Source organism: Danio rerio, chromosome 17 (assembly GCF_049306965.1).
Source record: "Danio rerio strain Tuebingen ecotype United States chromosome 17, GRCz12tu, whole genome shotgun sequence".
NCBI lineage: Eukaryota > Metazoa > Chordata > Actinopteri > Cypriniformes > Danionidae > Danio > Danio rerio.
The window spans coordinates 9,169,023-9,193,384 of record NC_133192.1 but is presented as its reverse complement, the minus strand read 5'-3'; the positions used below and the strand labels follow the sequence as shown (position 1 = coordinate 9,193,384).

At 35.8% G+C, this 24,362-nt stretch overlaps 1 protein-coding gene across 1 annotated transcript in view; it reads left to right on the top strand.

The window, feature by feature from the left end:
- syne1b (spectrin repeat containing, nuclear envelope 1b) overlaps positions 1–24,362 on the top strand; it is a 329,470-nt gene that overhangs the window by 126,422 nt on the left and 178,686 nt on the right. Inside the window, exons 46-60 of the mRNA XM_017351755.4 lie at positions 292–474; positions 561–662; positions 1,686–1,889; positions 2,746–2,953; positions 3,559–3,671; positions 5,120–5,325; positions 6,802–6,951; positions 11,031–11,322; positions 13,997–14,169; positions 14,375–14,684; positions 16,957–17,121; positions 17,483–17,839; positions 20,408–20,544; positions 22,646–22,823; positions 22,896–23,078. Of these exons, the coding sequence (XP_017207244.3) occupies positions 292–474; positions 561–662; positions 1,686–1,889; positions 2,746–2,953; positions 3,559–3,671; positions 5,120–5,325; positions 6,802–6,951; positions 11,031–11,322; positions 13,997–14,169; positions 14,375–14,684; positions 16,957–17,121; positions 17,483–17,839; positions 20,408–20,544; positions 22,646–22,823; positions 22,896–23,078 (2,961 nt within the window). The remainder of the gene's footprint in view (positions 1–291; positions 475–560; positions 663–1,685; positions 1,890–2,745; positions 2,954–3,558; positions 3,672–5,119; positions 5,326–6,801; positions 6,952–11,030; positions 11,323–13,996; positions 14,170–14,374; positions 14,685–16,956; positions 17,122–17,482; positions 17,840–20,407; positions 20,545–22,645; positions 22,824–22,895; positions 23,079–24,362) is intronic.

The following is a 24,362-nucleotide window of genomic DNA, read 5'->3' as shown; positions in this document are numbered from 1 at the left end:
TTAGAAATATTGGTAACACTTTATACTAAGAATCATTTATTAAACAATAGCAATTAGCTGAATAAACTACCAATAGCTGTTTATTAATAGTTAGTAAGGTAGAAGTTGGGTTTAGCTTTTGGGTAGGATTAGGTATGCAGACTAAGATTACACATGATAACCACTAATGAACCGTTAATATCTTAATAACAGGCAGGTAGTAAGTCAGTAGATAATAGCATGAATCGTGACCTAAACTAAAATCTCACGTAGCCTTAGAAACTAAAAACCGTTATTCTGACCAACACACAGGTGTCCGAAAAAATCGAGGACAATCTGGAAAGTCTCAAGAGGAGTTCTGCTCTGTGGGTGGAAATCTACGATATCAATGGAGAAATCGAAAGCTGGTCCAACAGCTCGGTTATGGATCTTACAGATGGACTCAATAACTTCAACGATAGCCAGAAAACCGCACACAAACTCTCTGAAGTCAAGGCACGTTCCAAACTCTGCTATTAAACACATTTATAAAAGCAAATCACCAGTCTTTTCCTATTTTATATTCTTATTTTTTTGTGTAGGTGGATGTTGGCCTGAAAGAAAAGAAGATTGATGCTTTACAAGAGAAAGTTTCCGAGATGAAGCAACTCTGTGGTGGACAAGATGTCCCCGCTAAACTACAGGTAAGTTTGATTTCCAGGTTGTTTATTTGATTATTGCTTTCTTGAACTTAATGCTAGGGTTTTGCAATATGATAATATATACTGTATCATATGGACTTATTATTAATGAACTAGGTAATATGTTACGAAATACACTGCTTATGGTATTACTTTTGCGTAATTTACAGTCAAGCCTGAAATTATTCAGGAGTATGAATAATTTGAATATGAAGATGAGGGCACTATTACACACCATTACACGAATAACAACATTGTGAAAACGTTGTAATCTTGTAAATACAATGTTTACATTTTGAATTTTATTTAGCAACTTTTTTTTTTTTTTATGTTGGACCTGTAAGTAGTTTTTGGAAAGTTTTTTTTAATATGTTTTATTAATGTTTATTTTCTGTTTCTTCATTTTTAATCAAACATTTGCTTGGTGAGAAATATGATCGTATCTGATTGAGTATGAATGTCTGGGTATATAATTTATGATGTAAAAAAGAAAAAGTCCTTTACACGTGGTCAGTGTATGTATATAAATTTATCTAACTATTAATTGATTGAAATTACAGAAATGGTACTTTATTGTGATATACATTGTTATCAGCATATGAAATGACATATTGTGGTATGAGATTTTTGTTTGTTACCCTTCTTTACAGCATATTTTAAGTCAGTCACGCTTTATTTAAAAGTTAAATTCTTACTATTGTATAATAAAATAATTATTTTACAATAAAATAATTAAAATAATTATAAAATAAATTAAAGTTTTATATTTATATTTTAAATTTTATATTTAAAATAAATATAAAATAATTAACTCTTGCTTCAATAAACTCCTAATTTGCTGCTTATTAATAGTTATTATGGTTTAGGTAATATGTAGGATTAGAGATGTAGAATAAGATCATGCACAATATGTACTTTATAAGAACTAATAAACAGCCAATATCTTAATAACATACAAGCAACTAATAAGCAACTAGTTAATAGTGACAATGGGTCTCTAGTTCTAAAGTCCTTAAATTTTTCCAGGTCATGGAGACGGACCTCAGAAGGAAACTTAATAGCATTGAAGAGTTATGTGATCAAGCCAAGAACAACCTCCAAGATTTCTGCTGTCAGAAGAAGCAGCTGGAGGATTTCCTCAGCCAGATGTCTGAGTGGCTGATGAGCGTTGAGAGATCTTTGGTGGATTCACCGTGTGGAACGGCTCCTGAAGAGATCTGCAGAGTCAAGGTACAGAAGATTTAACATACATTCATTTTTCTTCGGCTTAGTCTCTTATTTATCAGGGGTTGCCACAGCGGAATGAACCACCAACTATTTCAGCATATGTTTTTGCCCAGCGGATGCTCTTCCAGCCGCAACCCAGTACTGGGAAATACCCATACAGAGTAACATTCTCACACACACACACACACACACACACACACACACACACACACACACACACACACACACACACACACACACACACACACACACACACACACACACACACTTTTACACTACAGCCAATTCTGTTTACCTAATTCACCTATAGTGCATGTCTCAGGACTGTGCGGGAAACCCACGCCCACACGGGAAGAACATGCAAACTACACACAAAAATGCCAACTGGCCCAGCCGGGACTCGGACCAGCAACCTTTTTGCTGTGAGGCAACACTGAGTCAGTGTGCCGTCGAAACAGAAAACATGTCTAAATTATAAATTTTGCACTTCGCTGTCGCTAATGGTTTATTATTAGATTATTTTATTGCATGTCAAGGCATTGTGTGTTGTTAGGACGCAGTGTTAAAGTTCATCATCCAGTGCAATTTTAAAAGCTCTGTGGGTCTAAAAGAAGAAAAAAAGGCCCAGTAACACTTAAAACATGAGTGTGATGTTAGGACACGGTCTTGAAGTTCATCATTCAGTTAATCTCCAATGATATTTGGAGATTTTTGCAAAGCTCTGTGGACTAAAAAGAATTAAAATTGGTTCAATAGCACTAAAACATGATTGTGATGCTACAAAAATCATTGACTAACATTTGTAAGTCAAGTTACAGGCAAAACAAAAATAAAGTTTTTCTATTTATACAATTTGTAGGAGATCCAAAAGGAGCTTCAGAACCAGCAGGCGAGCATTGATTCAGCCCGGGAAAGCTTGAACACGCTTTGCAGGAAATACCCATCTGAGGAACTAGCTGGTCTAGGATCTTCCCTAACCGACCTCATCAAGAAATATGAAACAGTCAATCAGATCTGTGTAAAAAGGCTCGGGTCCATGCAGCATGGCCTCCAGCAGCACTTTAATGGTGAGAACCACACAAAATTCTTCATAAAATGATTGGTAAATACATAAATACTGTCTTTGACATTTTGGTCACTCTTTATTTTAAGGTACAGTTCTCTGTATTAATAAAACATTAATTATAACTTTCGCCTCATTACACTCAGAATTTGCTGCTTATTAATAGATATTAAGGGAGCAGTTTGGTTTAGATATTATAGGATTAGGTATAAATAGTTAGCCAATATTTTAATAACTGGCAAGTAATAAGCAACACTGCAAAACGTATTTTCTCATTAAAGTTTTGTAGCCCAAACATTTAAAAATCGTAAATCAAGAAGCATTTTCCAGAAATGTTTTTTAGAAAAATAAAGTCAAAATTTTGTGAGATTTTCCTGAAAGTGAACTAAATGATCTGCCATTGGGGTAAGTAAATAGTCTTACTTTAAACAAAATCAACAAAATTTACCCCACTGGAAAAGCTCAATTAACATTTCTAAAAAAACAAAATTACATTTTTTACTTGAAAATGCTGATTGATTTAAGAATTTGTAGATGTCTGGTCGAGAAGTGATTTATAGTGAGAATTTGTGCTTAAACTAAAGTGATTCCGACTTTTTCTCTCCTCAGATCTTGTGAAGGAGTTTCATACGTGGCTCTCAGGACAGAAAGACATTGTGAGAGAATGTGCAGACCATTCGGGTGATATGAGCGTGGTGGAACGCAAACTGCAGAAACTGAAGGTGAATTATCTTTCATAAAACCTCATCCTAACTGAGAAGTTTGGAAAATGTTGAATCAGGATGTCAAGTCATTTTTCTGAGAAGCAAAATGTAGTGTAAAGCTTTAAAATCACTAAAATTAAATAATATTTATTGTAAATACATTTTACATCGAATGAGTCATGTTATACTTTTTTTTTTTTTTTTATAGATATTTCTGTTATTCTGTTCTGTTTTTCACCCAGCTTCTTTTTTCTAGGTGTATTTTTTTTATTATTTGTAGATGCGTTTGTAGATGCAGAAGCAGAATGATTTTGAGAGTATAAACACATAAAATAATAAAATAAACTCTTAACTTATAGGTTAACAATGCAAATCCAATTAAAACCAGCTACTGGAGGTCTCTCGGATAACAGATCCACTAAATTACATAGAATTTTCAAGTTTACCAAAGTTCATATTTTTATTTTACAAAAACCTTTAATTGCAATTATTTAATAATTTTACATATCATTTTCAAATATATTATTATTTACATCAGTTCATTTATAAAAAAAAAGCAATTCTTTATTGATTACAAAACACAGCCCAGCATCACAACACCATTCACGCTCAAAAACAGTAATTGCATTTGTCAACTTACGGTAATTAAAATCAATAACAATTCTAGATTTAATCATGTTTTTAAAAATAGATAAAATGTTTTGTCCATTTCTTTGTTCGATTTAATTTTTCCTATAAAAATAGATTGCTAATTTTGCTTGGCCAATTAAAAAAATTATTAGTTAACATTTGTATTTCTGTCATTTGCTATACTTAAAACCTATTAAAAAAACCTGTTTTGTAAAAAAATTACCCATTTGTGAAAATAAATCAGTTAGGATATTAAAAAATAGAGAAAGTCTCTTACATATTGAACTCATCATTTATGTAAGACTCTTATTTTGAAAGCAGGAGATGCTGCAGCTAGCCACACCAGTTTTTTTATGCATTAATAAGCAAAAACTTTTAAGAAGTCGCAAAATGCAGGATATACAGATTTAAAAAAATTTCAGCGGTTCCCCAAAGAGGCATAAGGTATGTTTAATCGCATCTTTTGTTAATTTATCATGTTTATTAGGAAATCTGCCAGATATGTTTGTAAATTGAGGCAACAAACACATGTAGACTGTTGAGTATTATGTTTAATACATGTTTAAGCATCGTGACTTACTACTCAACACTGAGAGATGCGTCAAAGCAAAGCTTATTAATATTCACAAGCATTCTAAATAAAGTCAACAATGACCTTCTGAATCTAGGGGTATTTTATGAAGTAATACATAAGCATATAAACCATTTCTGAAGATGTGTTTAACTTACCTAAACCACATATGTACTTTGAAGATATTAGAGAACAATTTGACATATTGAATAAATGCAGTATATGGCAACTTAGACGTTCATTGTGGAGCTTGTGTGTCTTACAGGGAGCTCTGGAGCGGGTGGAGGATGGAGACGACCGTCTAACACTGGTCTGTACAGAGGGAGAGAAGCTTCTTCTGCATCTCCCCAAAGCCAGCGCCGGTCAGGTTCAACAGAGCCTCTCCTCCATCCAGCAGGACTGGGACAGTTATGTGGAGCAGTGCAGACAGAACCAGCAGAACCTGGAGGACAGCGCCAGTCTGCTCAGCGGGTGAGAATACAAAACACTGCTGAATGCTGAGTTAAAGACACAATATGTAAAATTTGTTGTTTAAAGGGCTCCAATTTCACCCTTTAAAAGATGTAAGATATGTCTTTGGTGTCCAGAATGTGTCTGTAATGTTTCAGCTCAAAATACCTATTATACAGTGCAGAATATGCCCATTTTGGAGTCTGTGGTAGAGATCTGCGCGGGACTAAATTTTGAATCCCGCTCCCGCCTGCACCCACCAGGTTTTAACCCGAACCCGACCGCTCCCGCTTATATTAAGAATTTGTTGTCCCGCTGCCGACCGCCCCGTTTTCTGCCTGCCGCGCCCGATCCCGCTAAAGAGAGAACAAAACCAAAAATCCCCCAGCTATACAGTCCAGACAGCCAAGCTGTCTGTATAAATACACACACACAGCACCAAGCACACACACACAGACAAAGCTCTCTCTCTCTCATTCGCGCGCGCACTAACACACACACAAGCACCAAGCAGACACACACAGACAAAGCTCTCTCTCTCTCATACGTGCGCACACTAACACACACACAAGCACCAAGCAGACACACACAGACAAAGCTCTCTCTCTCTCATACGTGCGCGCACTAACACACACACAAGCACCAAGCAGACACACAGGCGTTTACTGTTATATCAACTCAAAGGGTTTTAATACCATGTATCAAGTACCAATGTAATACCAAAAGGTTTTATATAAAGGTATATAAATACTGAGTCGCGCCAGCTCCGGGCCGCAGCGCACATTACTCTCGGGCCGATTCCGGCGCGGATGCGGCAGCGTCGGCTCGCTTACGGCCGCCGCATCTGGCCCGAAATTGGGCAGTGAGTCCACAAGCATCCGGGCCGATTCCGGCAGCCGGAGCCGGGCCGAGTGGTAAGTCTCCGGCAGGTGAGAATCTAGCCGGAACTGGCCCGAGTGTATTTTGCTATCTGGGAAGGCTCTCTCATTCGCGCGCGCACTAACATACACACACACACGCACCAAGCACACACTCAGGCAAAGCTCTCTCTCTCTCATTCGCAAAGCAATATCCGCGATATTGCTAGACAGCCCGCTCCCGTCCTAAATTAAACCCGTTACCGACCGCTCCCGCGATTTATTCGTAAATTTATTCCCGCGCCGCAGAAATCTGGTCGGGTCCCGCGGCTGTCCCACGGGCAGACCTTTAATGCAGACCTCTAGTCTGAGGACAGTGTAGCTGTTTTTTGTAGCCTGTGCCTTTAAATGCAAATGAACCTGTTGAAATGAAGCGTGTTTGGCTTCTTACATCAGATAAACGGCAGTCGGTGACCGACATTAATCCCAAAATCTAGGTGCTGTGTCTGTGGTGTCTCACCTTTAATATTAGTGCAACAAGTAATTTTGATGTGGAGGAAGCTGTGCACTTGACTCTCAGCTTGGCACGCAGTCGTTCGTCAACGAACAATCTAAATTAAATCCTGTGTTTGTTTTGTAGGTTTGACGGCCGTCTGCAGAGACTGAGCCGCTGGCTGGAACGCATGGATGTGAAGATGAGCACAGAGCTGCCAGAAGGAAGACATGGCGATCAGGAGAGAGTCACGCTGGAGCGGGTGGAAGAATTCCAGCATGAAGTGCTCAAAGAGAGGTACCGTGCTAATGTTATGTTATATCATTGCTTTGCCCTGTTGTGTGCACTGACTGACTCAATACACTTTAGGGATGCACCAATGTATCAGCTGTTGATATTTATCAGCTGATACTGGATTCATTTAAAGCTGTCGACAAATCAGCAATAATATGAAAAAGGCAGATGACTATGGCTACATATTGTAATTTGCAATAAACTCAAAATAATCAATCAGTCAATTAATCAATCAATCAATCAATAACTAAATAATTAAAGTCAATCAATAAATAAAATCTAAAATCAAACTTGCGCCTCTTAAAAATGTTGGACAGTTGAATGTTAAAAGGATTTAATAGATATTAAATAACATTAATTAAATGGAGGAAAAACCTAGCTAGCACTGTATGCAATTGAACAATATCGGTATTGGAATCTGGCAAAGGTTTTTTTTTATCCAAGCAGTGATAATGAACATTAATAAATCTCTAATCCCTAATTAACATTTTATTGTGCACCAGCAAATTATTATTATTATTTTTTTATCATGCAAAATGCTAAATATCCAATATATATTTTCATTCATTCATTCATTCATTCATTCATTCATTCATTCATTCATTCATTTTCTTTTCGGCTTAGTCCCTTTATTAATCTGGGGTTGCCACTTGGAATGAACTACCAGCTGCAACCCATCACTGGGAAACACCTGTAGATGCTCATTCACACTCATACACTACGGACAATTTAGCTTACCCAGTTGACCTGTACCGCATGTCTTTGGACTTGTGGGGGAAACCCATGCGAACGCGGTAAGAACATGCAAACTCCACACAGAAATGCCAACTGACCTTTGCTCTTGAATCTCAAAATAGTGACCTTCTTGCTGTGAGGCAACAGCACTACCCATTGCGCCACCGCATCACATCCAATTATATATAAATGCCCATAAATATGTTTTTTTTTTTTTTTTAATAATATATATATTTCTCAATGTATTATGTGTGATAGCTAGAGTTTTTTAAATAAAAGTTTTATTTAACTTTTAATATTTATTAATTATATAATATTTTAATTTATTACATGTATCTATGTATTTATTTAAATGTATGCATATAATTTCTATACTCTGAGTTATATTCTATATATTATATTTTATATTCTGAACCATAAAACTAATGCAAAATAAAAAATCGTATTGCTTTATTTATTTATTATTAATATTATTATTATTATTGTTGTTGTTGTTGTTATTATTATTACTATTATTATTATTATTATTATTATTATTATTATTAATAATATTATTGTATTATTATTATTATTATTTTATTATTATTATTATTATTATTATTATTAATATTATTGTATTATTATTATTATTATTATTATTATTTTATTATTATTATTATTATTATTAATATTATTGTATTATTATTATTTTATTATTATTATTATTATTATTATTATTATTATTATTATTATTATTTTATTGAGATATGGCTTAAAATATATAACACATCATATAATGCACATGTAACTGTGATGAAGTAATTTTTGAATTGTAACTGATGGTCCTGCAGGGATTCGTTTGAGGTTATATTTATGTCTATATTTCCAAAATGTATTCCCATAAACAATCAAACAAACAAACATATAATTCTTTTAAAAAGTTTTTATACATTTATTTTATATATATATATATATATATTTTTTTTTTTTATAAAATATGTCCATGTATTACATGTATCAATTTATTTCATAAACTTATCTAAATGTATTACATGTAGGAATTTTGCATATAATTTTAAATAACAAAAAACACATACAAAATAGTTTTATTTCTCATTATTTACTTTACTGAGAAATATGTCTTAAAATGACATGTTTCTTAACAGATGTCATGTTTGTTTTTTTTTTTTTTTTGTTTTGACATTTTTTTAATCTTATATAACCCTTCATATAATGCAGTGTCTCTCAACCATGTTCTTGGAGGACCACCAGCAGGCCCGGATTGGCTAATTGGGTGGACCGGGAAAATTCCTGGTGGGCCGGTCCGTTTTTTGTCCACGAGGGCTGGTGTCCCTGGCTGCTTGCATTCTAATTTATTCATTTGACCATAGCCTCACTCTTTTTATTCATTATTTTGTCGCAGCTCCACTCTTTTTATTTATATGGTCCCAGCCCCGTAAGCAAAATGCAGCCTGCAGCCTGCAGGTTAATGATAATGTACTATCATTCGACCCCAAAGAGCGGCACCTTAGTGAATATAAGAATTTGAATAATTAATATTAATGAATATTACACCTGCTCAATGAAAATCAGATGAATCACTACATTAATAAATCTGACATGATCGAAATCTAAGAAGAGGAGAAAAAGATTAAGCCATCAATAGAAAGTAATACTGTGATTTAAAGAGTCCTGCAGATAACAGTGCAATACTTATTTTCACTTCCAAACACACCAGCATAACAGTGCCATTGTGGTCCAGTGTCCACCCAACCCGAGTTTAAGCCTCACTATAGTAAATTTATTATTATTATTATTATTTTTCATTTTTAGTGTTAAGACATAATACTGTTTGGGTTACTTATATAGGTGTACATATTTTATTTGTATTTAATGTGTGACCACCGATACAAAGGACTGGATATCTATAAAGAGTTTTGCACAGAATATATATTCAGATATTGCATGAAAGGACATTGTGATGTTTTAAAGAACAGTGTTGGCGATTTAGCGACCCTTTAATGTTCTCTTATTTATGAAAACATTTGATGTTCTAAAGCAGCTGTGTCCTTAAAAAAGACGTGATCGTGTCATTAGAAACTGAATTAGAAATTAAGTTATTTTAATATAGTCAGTCGTGAACTGAGGTGGGCCGGTCTAAGGCTTGAAACTCGAGGGCTGAAAAGGAGTCCCACTCCCCTGACCCCCAGCTTCACATTTTCCATAGGTGTGTCCCAAATCGCATACTTATGCACTATTCTATGCCATTTTGTAGTATAAGCAGTGTAAGTAGTGCGTTCACACTGAAAACTATAACAATAATAAGTACACTTTAATTACCTGTGTGATGCACTCATTCAACCGGTAAAATGAAGTGTGTTCATTTGGAATCCAACATGAGTGCACTCATGTTTGATTGTGAAAGCAAAATTCTCCTACAAGAGTGATTATAGCACCTCCCGATGGTGAATGCGGTTATACTCATGGCAGGAATTATTTGGCCTTTGTTCATTTATTTCACTAATTTGTCAAATGTCATCAGGGAAACAGCTTGAATTTCTGCTTAGTAAAAAAACATTAGTACTCCAATTGGGATGACACTACATACAAATACTATGCTGTTGAGCAAGCATGTCCAAGCTTGGTCCTGGAGGGCCGGTTTACCTGCAAAGTGTAGTTCCAACACCAATCAGACACACCTGGGCTAGCTAATCAAGCTCTTAAGCTGCGGACACACTTGAGTTTGTGTGTGCGAAATTCTGTCGTACGGCGCTGCGAAAAGGGGCGGGATTAAACAAGATGATTAGACATTTAAAAAAGCGAGCGATTGCTCCATGTTTTAAATTTTTGTCCAGAGAGGTCATGTTTTGATCCTCGATTAGCCTCACGCAGTCAAGTGATGCGATTTCGCAGTTTCGCAGACACGTAATGCATGACCCTGCGTTTGAGGTCTGACGTATTCGCGTGCGTATAAATGGGAGACTATGGGAGGAAAAGCCCAGTGTGACGCAGCTTTATTAGGCTTTCTAGAAACATCCTTGCAGGTGTGTTGAGGCAAGTTGGAGCTAAAATCTGCAGGGCCAGGTTTGGACACCCCTGCTGTTGAGTGTGTAAGTGCATAAGTACATAGTGCATAAGTGCACAATGTAAAGTGTGCCATTTGGGACGCAGCTCATGTCTTCCTAACCAAACACACCTGATTCAGATCATCAGCTCATTAGCAGAGACTAAAAGACCTGTAATGGGTGTGACAGACAAAGGAGACATCCAAAACATGAGGGTTGGTCCTCCAGGAACGTGGTTGAGGAACACTGCACATGTAATCACATGATGAAATGAGTTTTGAGTTGTAACTGCTGGTCCTGCAGGGACTCGTTTGAGGGTCTGTGTCAGGAGGCTCAGGCTCTCAGTGAAGGAGGTCACGGCAGCGGGTCAGAGGTCAGAGCGTCTGCGCAGCTGCAGCACCAACATCAGTCTCTGCTAAAGGCTGCACGGGAACGGCTGCGCGTCTGTCAGCTCAGCATGCAGGAGCAGCAGAACTTCCAGGAGACACTGCAGAGCACATGGCTGTGGCTGAGCAGCGCACAGGAGCGGCTCACTGCTCTCAACAGCACCGGCGGGAATAAAGAGACACTGGAGAAGAGACTGGCGCTCGTTCAGGTCAGGAAACACACACTTTTGAGGATTCGCTGATTTATGTTTTAGTATGCTCACAGTGAGAGTGACAGTATCTATATTTTTTATCTCTTATCTATCTTATCTTTTATTTTATTTATTTATTTATTTATTTTTATTATATATATATATATATATATATATATATATATATATATATATTTTTTTTTTTTTTTTTTTTTTTTTTTCCGTATGTGATTTAATTGTACATTTATTAAACTTTTTGTTTAATTTAATTTAATTTTTTAAGGAATAAATTTAGTCAAAGTAATCAGATTTTTTTTTCATGCTAAATGTAGTTTGAAATGCAAACTCAAACTCTTTGTTGTTCATTTTGCTATTAATGTTTTATTATTTAAAGTATTTTAATTAATATTTTTTTTATTTAGTAGTATTACATTTTCTTTTAGCATGCAATTGCTTTTCACATTTATTTAACTTTATTTTATTTTATCTTTTGAGGATTATATATATTTGAAAGATATTGAATATTTTATTTTATGAGATGAGGATACACTAATTTTTATTTTATTTTATTTTATTTATTTTTTTTTTAATTATCTAATTTATTTAAGGGATGTGTATGACTTATGTTTTATTGAACCAGAGCCTAAATAAAAATAAAACAATTAGCCACATTATTTTCAGATTATTTCTTGTGAAGGAACATGTCATATTATTTAGCTCAGTGGTTAGCACTTTCACCTCACAACAAGAATGTAGCTGGTTCGAATCCCGGCTTGGCATTTCTGTGTGAAGTTTTTATGTTCTCTCCGTGTTCACGTGGGTTTCCTCCGGGTGATCTGGTTTCCCCCACAGTCTAAAGACGTGCTATATAGGTGAATTGAACAAGCTACTGTATATTGGCCATAGTGTATGCGTGGGTGTGAATGAAAGAGTGTATGGGTGTTTCCCAGTGCTTGGTTGCAGCTGGAAGGGCATCTGCTGTGTAAAACAAATGCTGGATAAGTTGCCGGTTCATTCTGTTGTGGTGACCCCTGATAAATAAAGGCACTTGGCCAAAAAGAAAATGAATGAATAAATAAATGAATGAATGAGATAAGGATTCATCAGTTGTTGTTTTTTTGAGTGAGTATTAATTTACATTTAAATTCAATTAATTGAGGTACACATTAATTAATTAATTAATTTATTTATTTATTTAAGTGATTTCAGAAGGCCTATGTTTTATTAATCCTGAACCCAATAAAAGTACAACAGCCAGCCATTTTATTTTCAGATTAATTCCTGTGAATCAAAATGTCATATTATTTATCAAACCTAATCTCAAACTTCTTTCCTTTTTTTTTTGTGATCAAATTTTTATTGAACAGTTGAAAATAATCTTGCATACATGGTTACAGACAAAAATACCAACCAACCCACCCACCCATGGCGAAAATAATAATTAACAAAAAAGAAAATCAGAGCAAAAAACAAAAAGAGAAAATAAATAAAATAAAATACAAATAAAAATTAATTAATAATAAAAAAGACTACATAAATAAATAAATAAATAAATAAATAAATAAATAAATAAATAAAAAATGAATAAAAATAAATAAATAAAAAAAAAATACGGAAATAAATTAACCTCTGCATTTAGCTTCTTACAAGAATACTTACAAGGCAGATACATTGGACTTTTACACATAGGTTAAATAAAATATAAAGAAAAAAATCACTAGAGCTTGTTTTATCTTAGTTTTTTTATTTTATTTTTTTATTTTGTAGCTTTTTATTCTTAATAGTTTTTGTGGAAGTGCCATGCATCCTTGCCACAGACAGTTCCATACTTGTGATGTCCAAGAACATTTACATCCAGTGTTTCCGGTCCAGAGAGTGTGGAGGCTGCCAACGTAAAGCTAACATTTTTTTTTAGCTGCTGTTAAACCAGAATATAATATATTTTTTTCTGAAATAAAGAAAAGTCAAAGGAGGAATCATCATTTAAAAGGAAAATCTTAGGGCAACATGGTATGGCTGATTCCAGTTTGTCCTTTAAGGTCAGTGACGCATTATGCCAAATGTTATTTACTTCAGGACATTCCCAAAACATATGTTCAAACTCCTTTCTTGAGATGATTATATTATACATGAATGATATTACATATAAACTTTTTGATAATAATTGCAACATCAATTTCATAGTCGTGTTAGTTTATACTGCACCACTTCTTCTTTTACCCTTGTGTATTGTTGTTTGTAGCAATTATAACCATATTTTTTGATTGCAATTAAAACAAAAAATCACTAGTTTTACCTCTTCCCAACAGGGAAAACCACCAACAATCAAGAACACATGATTATATAGTGCCAAGGCTTTGCGATCAAACATGTTATTATAATGGAAGTCAATGGGGAAAAAACAGCTACAAACATAATAAAAAAGGGTAGTAATTTCGCCCAGAGTCTATTGTCACCTTTTTTTGTTTTAAATTTCTAAGCATTTTCACAAAATACATGTCAAAATAAGATTTGTCACCAAAAATCATTCCATTTGCTGAAACACAGAGAAAGTTTTGGCCAAATTAAGACTCAAAATCACCCCAGAGTGGATGAAAACATCCTGAACAGCACACAAGGGTTAAACATTTTGGAGTACAGCTTTCTTCTAAAACATTATGTAATGACTGATATTGTGCTGATCTTGTTTCAGGACATCTTGCTGATGAAGGGTGAAGGGGAGGTGAAGCTAAACATGACGGTTGGGAAGGGCGAGCAGGTGCTGAAGAACTGCAGTCGAGACAAACAGGAAGTGATTCGCTCTCAGCTCAAGAGTCTGAAAGATTCCTGGGCCAATATTCTCATGACCGCCATGAGCTGCCACAGGTCAGATCCTGTCTCTGGTGTTTATATGCTAAAATTAAAATTTTTCTCAAAATGTGTGTACAGTTGTGGTGACACGGTGGCTCAGTGGTTAGCACTGTCGCCTCACAGTAAGAAGGTCGCTGGTTCGAGTCCCTGTTGGGCCAGCTGACATTTCTGTGTGGAGTTTGCATGTGTAAACGTGTGTGTGTGTGTGTGTGTGTTACAGTCGTCTGGAGTGGACCGTAGCTCAATGGAGCAGTTTTCAGGAGAGTAAAGCACAGCTCCAGCAGTGGCTGGAGATGGTGGAGCAGGAGGCAGGAGTGGCTCTACCTCAGCAGCCCGGGCTGAAAGAGAAAGCCGCTCTGCTGGAGAGACTACGGGTCATTCAGGCAGATGTGGAGGTCCATTCGACAGCACTGAGTCGCCTCAATGAGAAAGCCACAGAGCTGTATGAGAAGACAGGAGACCAGGCGTTTGCCGAGAGACCAAAATCTGACTTTAACACACAGTTTACCAACATCACTGCGGTCATTAAAGTAAGAATTTGTTTAATAACATTGTCTTACAATCAGCACACATCTCTAAAAAATAAATAAATAAATAAAATACATTGTGCAATTATGAAGTGACCTTCGCTCAGGTGAGTAGGCTTGACAAACCACATGTAGAAACACTCTTCTCTCTATAAATATCTAACAAACAAACTCCCCCTCCTTACTCTAACACTTAATTCTTTGAGGACAAACAGTTGCTCTGTATAATGCAACCCAGGCTCATTCTGGAAACGTAGCCCTGCGGACATTTCTGGAGACCGTGAAATACGTCCCCGGGAGGTACCTATTTGTGCAGTTTTTGTTTGCTTGAGTTTGCGCCCGCGCCTTTCTCGTCCGCGCTGTTCTCGCCCGCACTGTTCTCACGTAAAAAGCAGCCGGAGGCCGCTGTCGAGCGACCAACTGTCCGACAGACTTAATGACTGAACGATTGACTCGGTGGCCGGCAGACCCGGCCACCCTCCTTCTCCTCCTTCTTCTTCCCTAAACCCAAGCGATGATTTACAAAAGCTGTGCAGAAAAAGAAAAGCCCTCGTCCGATTTTTGACCACGTTTTCGGATTTCACCACATTCTCGCCCTGTTACGAACTTTTTTGCTTTATTTTTTGGATTCTGTTTATTGTCTTACCTGATTTCTGAAACCGCTCTTCCCCGCACCTGGCTCCTTCTCCTCCGGGCCTCTGCTCCGCCGCGGTAACACAACGAGCTAACCAGACAAACTGGTTGCGATGGGAAAGCCCTCCACACGGAGGAGGTGAACCATCAGCCCAGCCGGCGAGCGTGAAGAGGAGCGGCGTAACACCGCCCCGTAGCGTTCGCTTGAAAAAACGAAATGCAGCCATACATACCTCCGGCCACGTAAATCGTGGACTCCAGAAACATCCGCGGGGCTACGTTTTCAGAATGAGCTTGGGTTGGTATAATGAGCACTTCTAGTGGATGTTGCCTCTTCTTGTTGAATCGCTGCACGCCTCTTCTATTGTAATTCGCTTTGGTCAAAAGCATCTGCTATATGACTAAATGTAATGTATGTTCACGGCCTGTAAACACTTTATGTAATAATGAGGGAAGAATGTTTTCATGTTGTATATAAGTAATATTTCATACACATCTACCGGGATTCACAGATTGTTGTAACACCACAACTACAACGATAAAGATAGAGAGGAATGATCACTTTCAGAACCATTTTTTCAAGCCGATAAAGGATAAAACAATGATAGCCGGTCAAAATCCATTGAGAATTAAAGGGATTGCACAATTTAAAGATACAGACAACATTTTGTACAGACACACACTGCCTAATGTTAAGCTTTTTTTTTTAAAGATTATTTAAAGATAATGACTATTGTTTAAACCAGTGGTTCTCAAACTTTTTTCATCAAGAACCACCTCAGAAAGAAATTGTTTCTCCAATCACCACCAAAATAAGCAGTATTGAAATACAGCAGTGTAGTAGGCCTAGTAAAGCAGCTACAACTCTGCACAGTTAAAAACGTGGCAGATTACCTTAGAAATATAGGCTATATGTAGGGCCAGACGGAATCTGCTGAGGTTTTTTGCTATTTCTGAGGAGAATTTTGGTAAAAATCTGCGGATTTCTGCGGAATTATTTTGGGAGTACCCAGCGGAGTATCATAACTAAAACCTTAATATACAAAATAAAAGTAATAAATTACTGAATAAAAACTGAATAAATGAGTAAAATAAAAGTTAAAAAGTAATAAACAGAATTAATGATGGGCTAAAAATCTGCAGAAATCTGCGGAATTCTGTGGAAAATCTGCGAAAAATCTGCGGAATTCTGCGCGCGCAAATTCCATGTGGGCCTAGCTATATGTCATATACGGCATATTATATACATTATCCTTTTTTAATAAATGTTGAAATATATCTAACATGTACATGACATATTTCATTCCTCCGTGTACCACTAGAAGGAAATTCGTGTACCAATAGTGGTACAAAAATCACAGTTTGAGAACCACTGGTTTAAAAAATTGGTTATTCCATGGGAAATAATGAAAAAAATAATACACGGACGTTATAAAAGTCATTTTGGCAAATTGAAGTATAAATAAAAGTAGTGCAGGAATCCAATGCCAGTTTCAGTGTGTTTGTGTCTAAATAAACATATCACTATCGTTCGTCTCTGTGGATGCAAATATATTTGTCATTATATTTATGTTCTTCATTATCATACCTGCTGTGAACGAGCCTTAAGCCTGATATTTTGTGTAATGTCTAATTTTTGCAGAGTAAAGTCCAGCAGATGGAGGAGATTGTCAAAGAGCATGAGCAGTACATGGAGTCAGTGCGGGACCTGAATGACTGGCTCACCTCGGCTAAAGAGGAGCTTCAGCGCTGGTCAGACATGTCTGGAGATGCAGCTTCTGTTCAGAGGAAACTCTCTAAAGTCAGAGTATGTTATTGTTCGTATTCCTATGTGAAAACTACAGCCTGTACTCCACTTTTATTAATACTGATGTATGAGACATGTTTAATTCGCACTATGTCTAAGATGGAGTTAATAAAGACGTTTATTTTAGCCAGTTTTTAAACATTGCTTTAAAAGTACACTATTATTTAACTTTAAGGATTAATTATTTTAATTTTAGGATTAATTTTACTTAATTAAGATTGATTTTAATAACAGGATTAAAATCAGTGCCCACTAATGTCAAGAGCAAATCTACGCCCTTGACCTACAGCGTCTTACCTTAAAGTAAAGGAGGTCAGTTTTAATTCAATTCTGACGATAATGTTTTGGCATTGAATTTTAGGGTCTATTAGACTCGAGGAAGCAGGGACGTGAGCGTCTGACCCGAGTGCAGAGCTGCGGTGCCGCCACACGTGACCACACATCTACAGTGGGCTGTGAGGTCCTGGAGCGGGAGGAGGCCGGGCTGCTCTCCGCCTGGGAGCAGTGGGAGCGCGGAGCCAAACACGTGTGCTCGGGTCTGGAGGGTGTTCTGGCTCAGATGGCAAACTCCGAGCAGGAGTTCAACAGTTTGGCTGCGCAGCTGGAGCAGGACCTGCAGGAGTTCAGCAGCAAACTGCAAGAGTGGCGCATCAAGCTGCAGCAGGTGGAGGAGATGAGTGCAGGAGAAGAGGCTGTGCAGGGCTGGCAGATAGCCAAGGTGAGTCCAGGCAGAGATTACATATTAAACTGTGTTAAAGAGATGCCAATGTTGAAGTTATGCTGATAATTTTGGTCGATAGCCAGTAGCCGATGTCAATACTGATAATAATAATAATAATAATAAGGGCAAAGCAGTGGCGCAGTAGGTAGTGCTGTCCCCTCACAGCAAGAAGGTTGCTGGGTCACTGGTTGGAACCAGTGGTTTCCCCCACAGTCCAAAGACATGTGGTACAGGTGAATTGGGAAGGTTAAATTGTCTGTAGTATGTGTGTGGATGTTTCCCAGAGATGGGTTGCGGCTGGAAGGGCATCCGCTGCGTAAAAACTTGCTGGATAAGTTGGTGGTTCATTCCGCTGTGGCGAGCCCGAATATAGGGACCAAGCCGACAAGAAAATGAATGAATGAAAAATAATAATAATAATAATAACAATAATAATAATAATAATAATAAACTTTATTTTTATATAGCACCTTTAAAAGTAGCATAGGATAAATGCAAAAAATGTAATAATAAAAATAATTAAAAAAACATCAAATAATACTAATAAATCTAAAAATCTAAGTTAAATAAAATCAAGTAATAGCTACCCTTAAAAAAATCAGGTTTTAAGAGATGATTTAAAAATACTCAAGGATTCTGCAATGTAAATATTGGAGGGAAGGGATTTTCACAATGTAGGTGCCAATGAAGAGAATGCCCAGTCTCCCATAGATTTTAGCCAGGTTGACTGAACAGTTAAAAGACCAGCATCAAACAAGCGTAAAGCACATCTAGGAGTGTATAGGATTAAAAGCTCAGATAAATATTGTGGTGCTAGACCATCCAAGGTCTTGTACGCAAGCATGAGGATTTTAAAATCAGTTTGAAAACTGACAGGAAGCCAGTGCCGATTTTTCAAAACAGGGGTTATGTGCTCTCTTGCACTGGTCCTAGTCAGAATTCTAGCTGCTGAATTTTGTACTAATTGTAACTTGATTAGGGGAAGCCCAGGCAGCAAAGCATTACAGTAATCAATACAGGAAATACCAATACTGATAATAATAGAAATGCACAATATTGGATTTTGCTGATATGTTTGTCTAGATGCATAATATTGAATATTTGTCTAGATTTTCTTTTTTAATATTGGCCGATACCTAATAATTCTAATAATAGTGATGCACAATATTGGATTTTGCAGATATTTTATTCTAATTTTGGTCTATAGTCGATTCTGATACCAATAATTATAGAGATCCATAATATTAAATAGTTTTTTTAATTTTATTAAAAAAAATTTATTTAATTTTTATCTAATTTGGGCTGATAGCCAGTAGCCAACTCTGATACTGAAAGAGTAAAAAAAAATGGCACAATCTTGCCAGTAGCCGTGCCCAATACTGATACCGACAATAATGAAATTGCACAATATTATATTATGTTGATATTTTATCTAATTTTGGCCGATAGCCAGTAGCCCATACCTATATTGATACTGATAATAATAAAAAATGGACAATATTTTGCTAGTATTTTTATTTTTATTTTTTGGTTGATATCCAGTAGCGGAGAATAATATTGAATTCTTGTCAATGCTTTGTAATCTAATTTTTGCTGATAGGCAGCAGCTGATGCAATACTGATACCGATAATAATAGGATTGCACAATAATAGATTTTGCTGATATCTTGGTCTAATTTTGGTCGATAGCTGCTGCCAATACCAATATTTATAGAGATGCATATTATAGAATTGTTGTCTATATTTTTAATCTAGTTTTGGACAATAGCCAGTAGCCGGTGAATACTGACACCTGTACCGATAATATAAATGCACAATGTTGGATTTTGCTGATATAATTTTTTTATTTTGGTCGATAGTTGATATCAATAATTATAAATATGCATAATACTGAATTTTTGTTTATATTTTTAATCTAATTTTGGCCGATAGCCAGTAGCCAATGCCAATATTGATAATAATAGAAATGCACAACATTGGATTTTGCTGATATTTTATCTAATTTTTGTTGATAGCCGACGCAGATACCGATAACGATACCAATAGCTATAGATATGCATAATATTGAAAGTTTGTCTATTTTTTTTTATCTAATTTTTGCCGATAACCAGTAGCCAATACCCTTACTGACACCAACAATAATAGAAATGTACAATATTTGCTCATATTTTTATATATCTTTTTTGGTCAGTAGTCAATGCCGATACCAATAACTATAGAGGTGCATAATATGCAATTTTGCCGATATTTTTAATCTAATTTGACTGATAGCTGATGCCAAAACTAATAGTAATATAGATGCTCCAAGTGTTAATTTAAACATCACGTTTGTGATATTAATTCTCCAAAAGTGGTAGCTTCTGGCCATTAAATCAAATTGTGACTTTGACATCAATTAATGCCGAATTTCTAAACAGAATTAACTAAATGTTTTAGTTGCTACAAGTTTTAATAGTGGGACACAACAGCTCCTGAAAAAAATCGCATTTCTGATCGGCTAGGTGCTAGGACTTATTTTTTTGTTTTATAGTTACTAACTATACCTAATCTTTTTTTGTGGCTTAGGACACCCTGGAAGCTCTGCAGAATGTGGAGCCCATGTCTGACAATCTAAAGTGTCAGCTGAATGACTTGTGCCGGTTCTCCAGAGATCTGGGCGCTCAATCTGAAAGAGTGTCTGCACTCATTAAAGAATACAACAGGTAGGAGAGCTCAACACCAACACTTACAGGTTTTAAGTTTTATTTATAGTGAGAATTCACAGTAGACAGAGACAGACAAGTGTTGTTAAAAGTATAAGTGAACATATAAAATGAAAAGCTATAAAATAATGTACTAATTTAAACAATAATTATATGTAAAGAATACTAAAATAACACTCAGAAACACCCAACTAGATGAAAGTAAAATCTGGCTCATAATCACAACCACAAGTCGTTTTTTCCACAAATCTGGAGTGGCCAAGTCAGAAATCAATGAAAATTGATTATAATAACAGACCAGCGTATTAATGTAATAGAGCAATTGCCACACATTTTACAACACTGCCTGCTCAGAATTATTAGTATTGATTGTTTTGCAGACATTTTGCAACATTGCAACATGATTTCATACCTGTACTTGGACAGTAAAGAGATATCAATACATTTTTATCCCATTTACTTGCTTTAAACAAAAATAAATCTATTTTAGATATTTAGTGCATTGAAATCTGGTAAAACTGGTTACAGAAGTGCTTATTTTTTTTAACCCTGATACATAGATCCATTTCTGATACATTATATTTATGTATTGATATATTTATTTATTAAAAATAAATGTGTGATACCAATAACAATAGAAATCCACAATATGATTATTAAAGTATTAGTTCCTGTAGTAGTTGATGAAGTTGGTATAGTGGTTGCAGAAGTAATAAAGGTGTCGTTGTAGCAGTAGTGGTAGTAGTCGTTGTTGGTGTTGTAGTAGTACTCATTTTAGTAGTATCGATTGTAATTGTGATTTATTGAGGTAGTAGTTCCTGTAGTAGTTGATTTCGTTGGTATAGTGGTAGCAGAAGTAGTAAAAGTGTCGTTGTAGCAGTAGTAATCGTTGTTGGTGTAGTAGTACCAGTAGTAGATGTCGTTGATGTAGATGTAGTAGTAGCAGTGCTTGCGGTAGTAGTAGTAGTAGTAGTAGTAGTAGACGTTGTATTAGTTGTAGCAGACGCTGTAGTAGTATCAGTAGTGGTAGTCATTGTTGTGGCAGTATCAGCAGTAGTAGACACTATAGTAGCAATAGTTGTGGTTGTGACTGTAGTAGCAGCAATAGTAGTTGTAATATAAGTAACTTTCTGTTGTAGTAGTTGGTGTAGTACTTGTGATTTATTATCATTGTCAGTTATTATTACTGTTGTCCTTTCTTTCTTTTTTTACTGTCATACATTACTAAGCATTGTTGTTACTCCCTAACTCTGACTGGTTTCTTTCTATCTGTTTTACTTATATCTGCGATACTTGCTTCATTTATTGGCTGATATTGTTCCTAATGTATGTAATCTGACCTTTCCACCAAGTTACCTTTACATGGACACACACACACACACACACACACACACACACACACACACACACACACACACACACACACACACACACACACACACACACACTTGTATTTGTATGATCCCAATTTATGTACCTTTTTGCATATTCTAATAAAAAAAGAAAAGAAATCCACAATATTGGATTCATGCTGCTACCAATAATTATAGAGATGTGTAATATTGAATTTTTGTCAATATTTATTATTTAATTTTGGTCAATAGATAGTAGTCGTGGCCAATACAGATATTGATAGTGATACCGATATTAATAGAAATGCACAATATAGAATTTTGCTGATATTTTTATCTAATTTTGGGTGAAAACCAGAAGTCGTATCCAATACAGATACTAATACTGATACAGATAATTTATTTATTTATTTAATTTAATTTAATTTAATTTAATTTAATTTAATTTAATTTAATTTAATTTAATTTAATTTAATTTAATTTTATTTTATTTTATTTTCTGTTTATAAATGAAACAATAAGATATAAAGAGGGAGAAAAATATATATACATTCAAATACATACATACATATAAACTGTACATAAAAACATATAAATATGTACATACCTATGCATATTATAATTCATATTTGGTAAGATTAACACAAATAATCAATAGTAAAACAAATTGTATAATTTTGGATGCATGTAAAATGTTCTTTATCTGTGTGTGTAGTTTTTAACCTCTCTCTCTCTCCTCTTGGCTGTAGTCTCAGTCTCCAGGCGTCTCGAGAGTGTCAGGGAAAGGAAAAGCTGCTGGAGCAGAGGTTTCGTGCTGCTTTTCGAGACTTCCAGCAGTGGCTGGTCAATGCCAAAATCAATACAGCCAAGTGTTTTGACGTGCCTCAGAATCTGGCTGAGGCATCGTCCAGCCTGCAGAAGATCCAGGTAACGTTTTATCGATTTCTCATTTTTGTTTGGTCCAGATTCTAGCTGATAGCTGAGCCTGTTTCATTGCAGGAGTTTCTGAGTGACCGAGAGCAAGGCCAGGGTAAACTGAACACAGTGGCGGCAAGTGGAGAGCTGCTGATGAGCATCGCTGCTAAAGACAGAGTGGAGTCAGTCAGAGCTAAAATCAACTCAGCCAGAGAAGACTGGAAAACACTCATGACCAACCTGCACCAGAGAGAGAACGCCTTACAGGTGTCACCATTCACACACAACTGCTTATCTGTTCAACTAACACCCAAAACTAGAATACATGAATTTTAATTTAAAGGGATAGTTTACCCACATATGAAAATTCTGTCCTCGTATACTCATCCTTTACAGAGTTACTTTCTTCTGTTGAACACTAAAGAAGATATTTTGAAGAATGCTGAAAACCTGTAACCATTGACTTCCATAGTATTTCCTTTTCCTACTATGGAAGTCAATGGTTACAGGTTTTCAGAGTTCTTCAAAATATCTTTTGTGTTCAACCGGAAACAAACATTCCAAGGTTTGGAACCAGGTGAAGGTGAGTAAACAGTAATTTTCCATTTTGGGGGAACTATCCCTTTTAAATCTTCTTACTAAAAACACATAGTGCATCTGAATGTACTATGAAGGTTCAAACAAGAAAAAATACTATTGTAAAACAGATTTATTTATCTCACCCCACTGACTAGTCCTTTTTTATTCTTGTTTTATCCATAAACCCAATTCTGAAACATTATTATGCCAACAATGTATGTATTATTGCACTTTTTTTATCTTAAGTAATACATTTTAATGCATCTTAAAAGCGTTTTAAAAATCTTTCACCAATTTGTACTAATTAAAATTTGTAAATTTTACAAATTTGTAAACTAATTAAAATCCGGAGTAAAAAAAAAAAGATTTTATGTTTGAAACAAAGCTGAGAGAAAAACAGACAATTAAATAAACCACATATATAGTCAGAATAAAAAAATTAACATACAGTACAATTCATCCATGGGCGTGTTCTCCACAGAAGTTTATTAAGAAGGTTATTAAGTACACTAGTACCTGATAAAAGTATTGTCGTCAATCCCAGTTGTAAGAGCAACAAATAATAACTTGACTTCTAGTTGATCGTTCAGAAAAGTGACAGAAGGTAGATATTTTTAGATGAATCTGTTGAGCTGCATCCCAATCATCACAAATACTGCAGAAGACCTACTGGAACCAGCATGGACCCAAGATTCTCAGAGAAATCAGTCAAGTTTGGTAAAGGAAAAATCATGGTTTGGGGTTACACTCAGTATGGGGGCGTGTGAGAGATCTGCAGAGTGGAGGCAACATCTACAGCCTGAGGTATCAAGACATTTGTGCTGCCGTTAACATTACAAATCACAGGAGAGGGAAAATTCTCGAGCAGGATAGCGCTCCTTCTCATACTTCAGCCTCCACATGAAAATTCATGAAAGCAAAGAAGGTCAAGGTGCTCCGGGATTGGACAGCCCAGTCATCAGACATGAACAT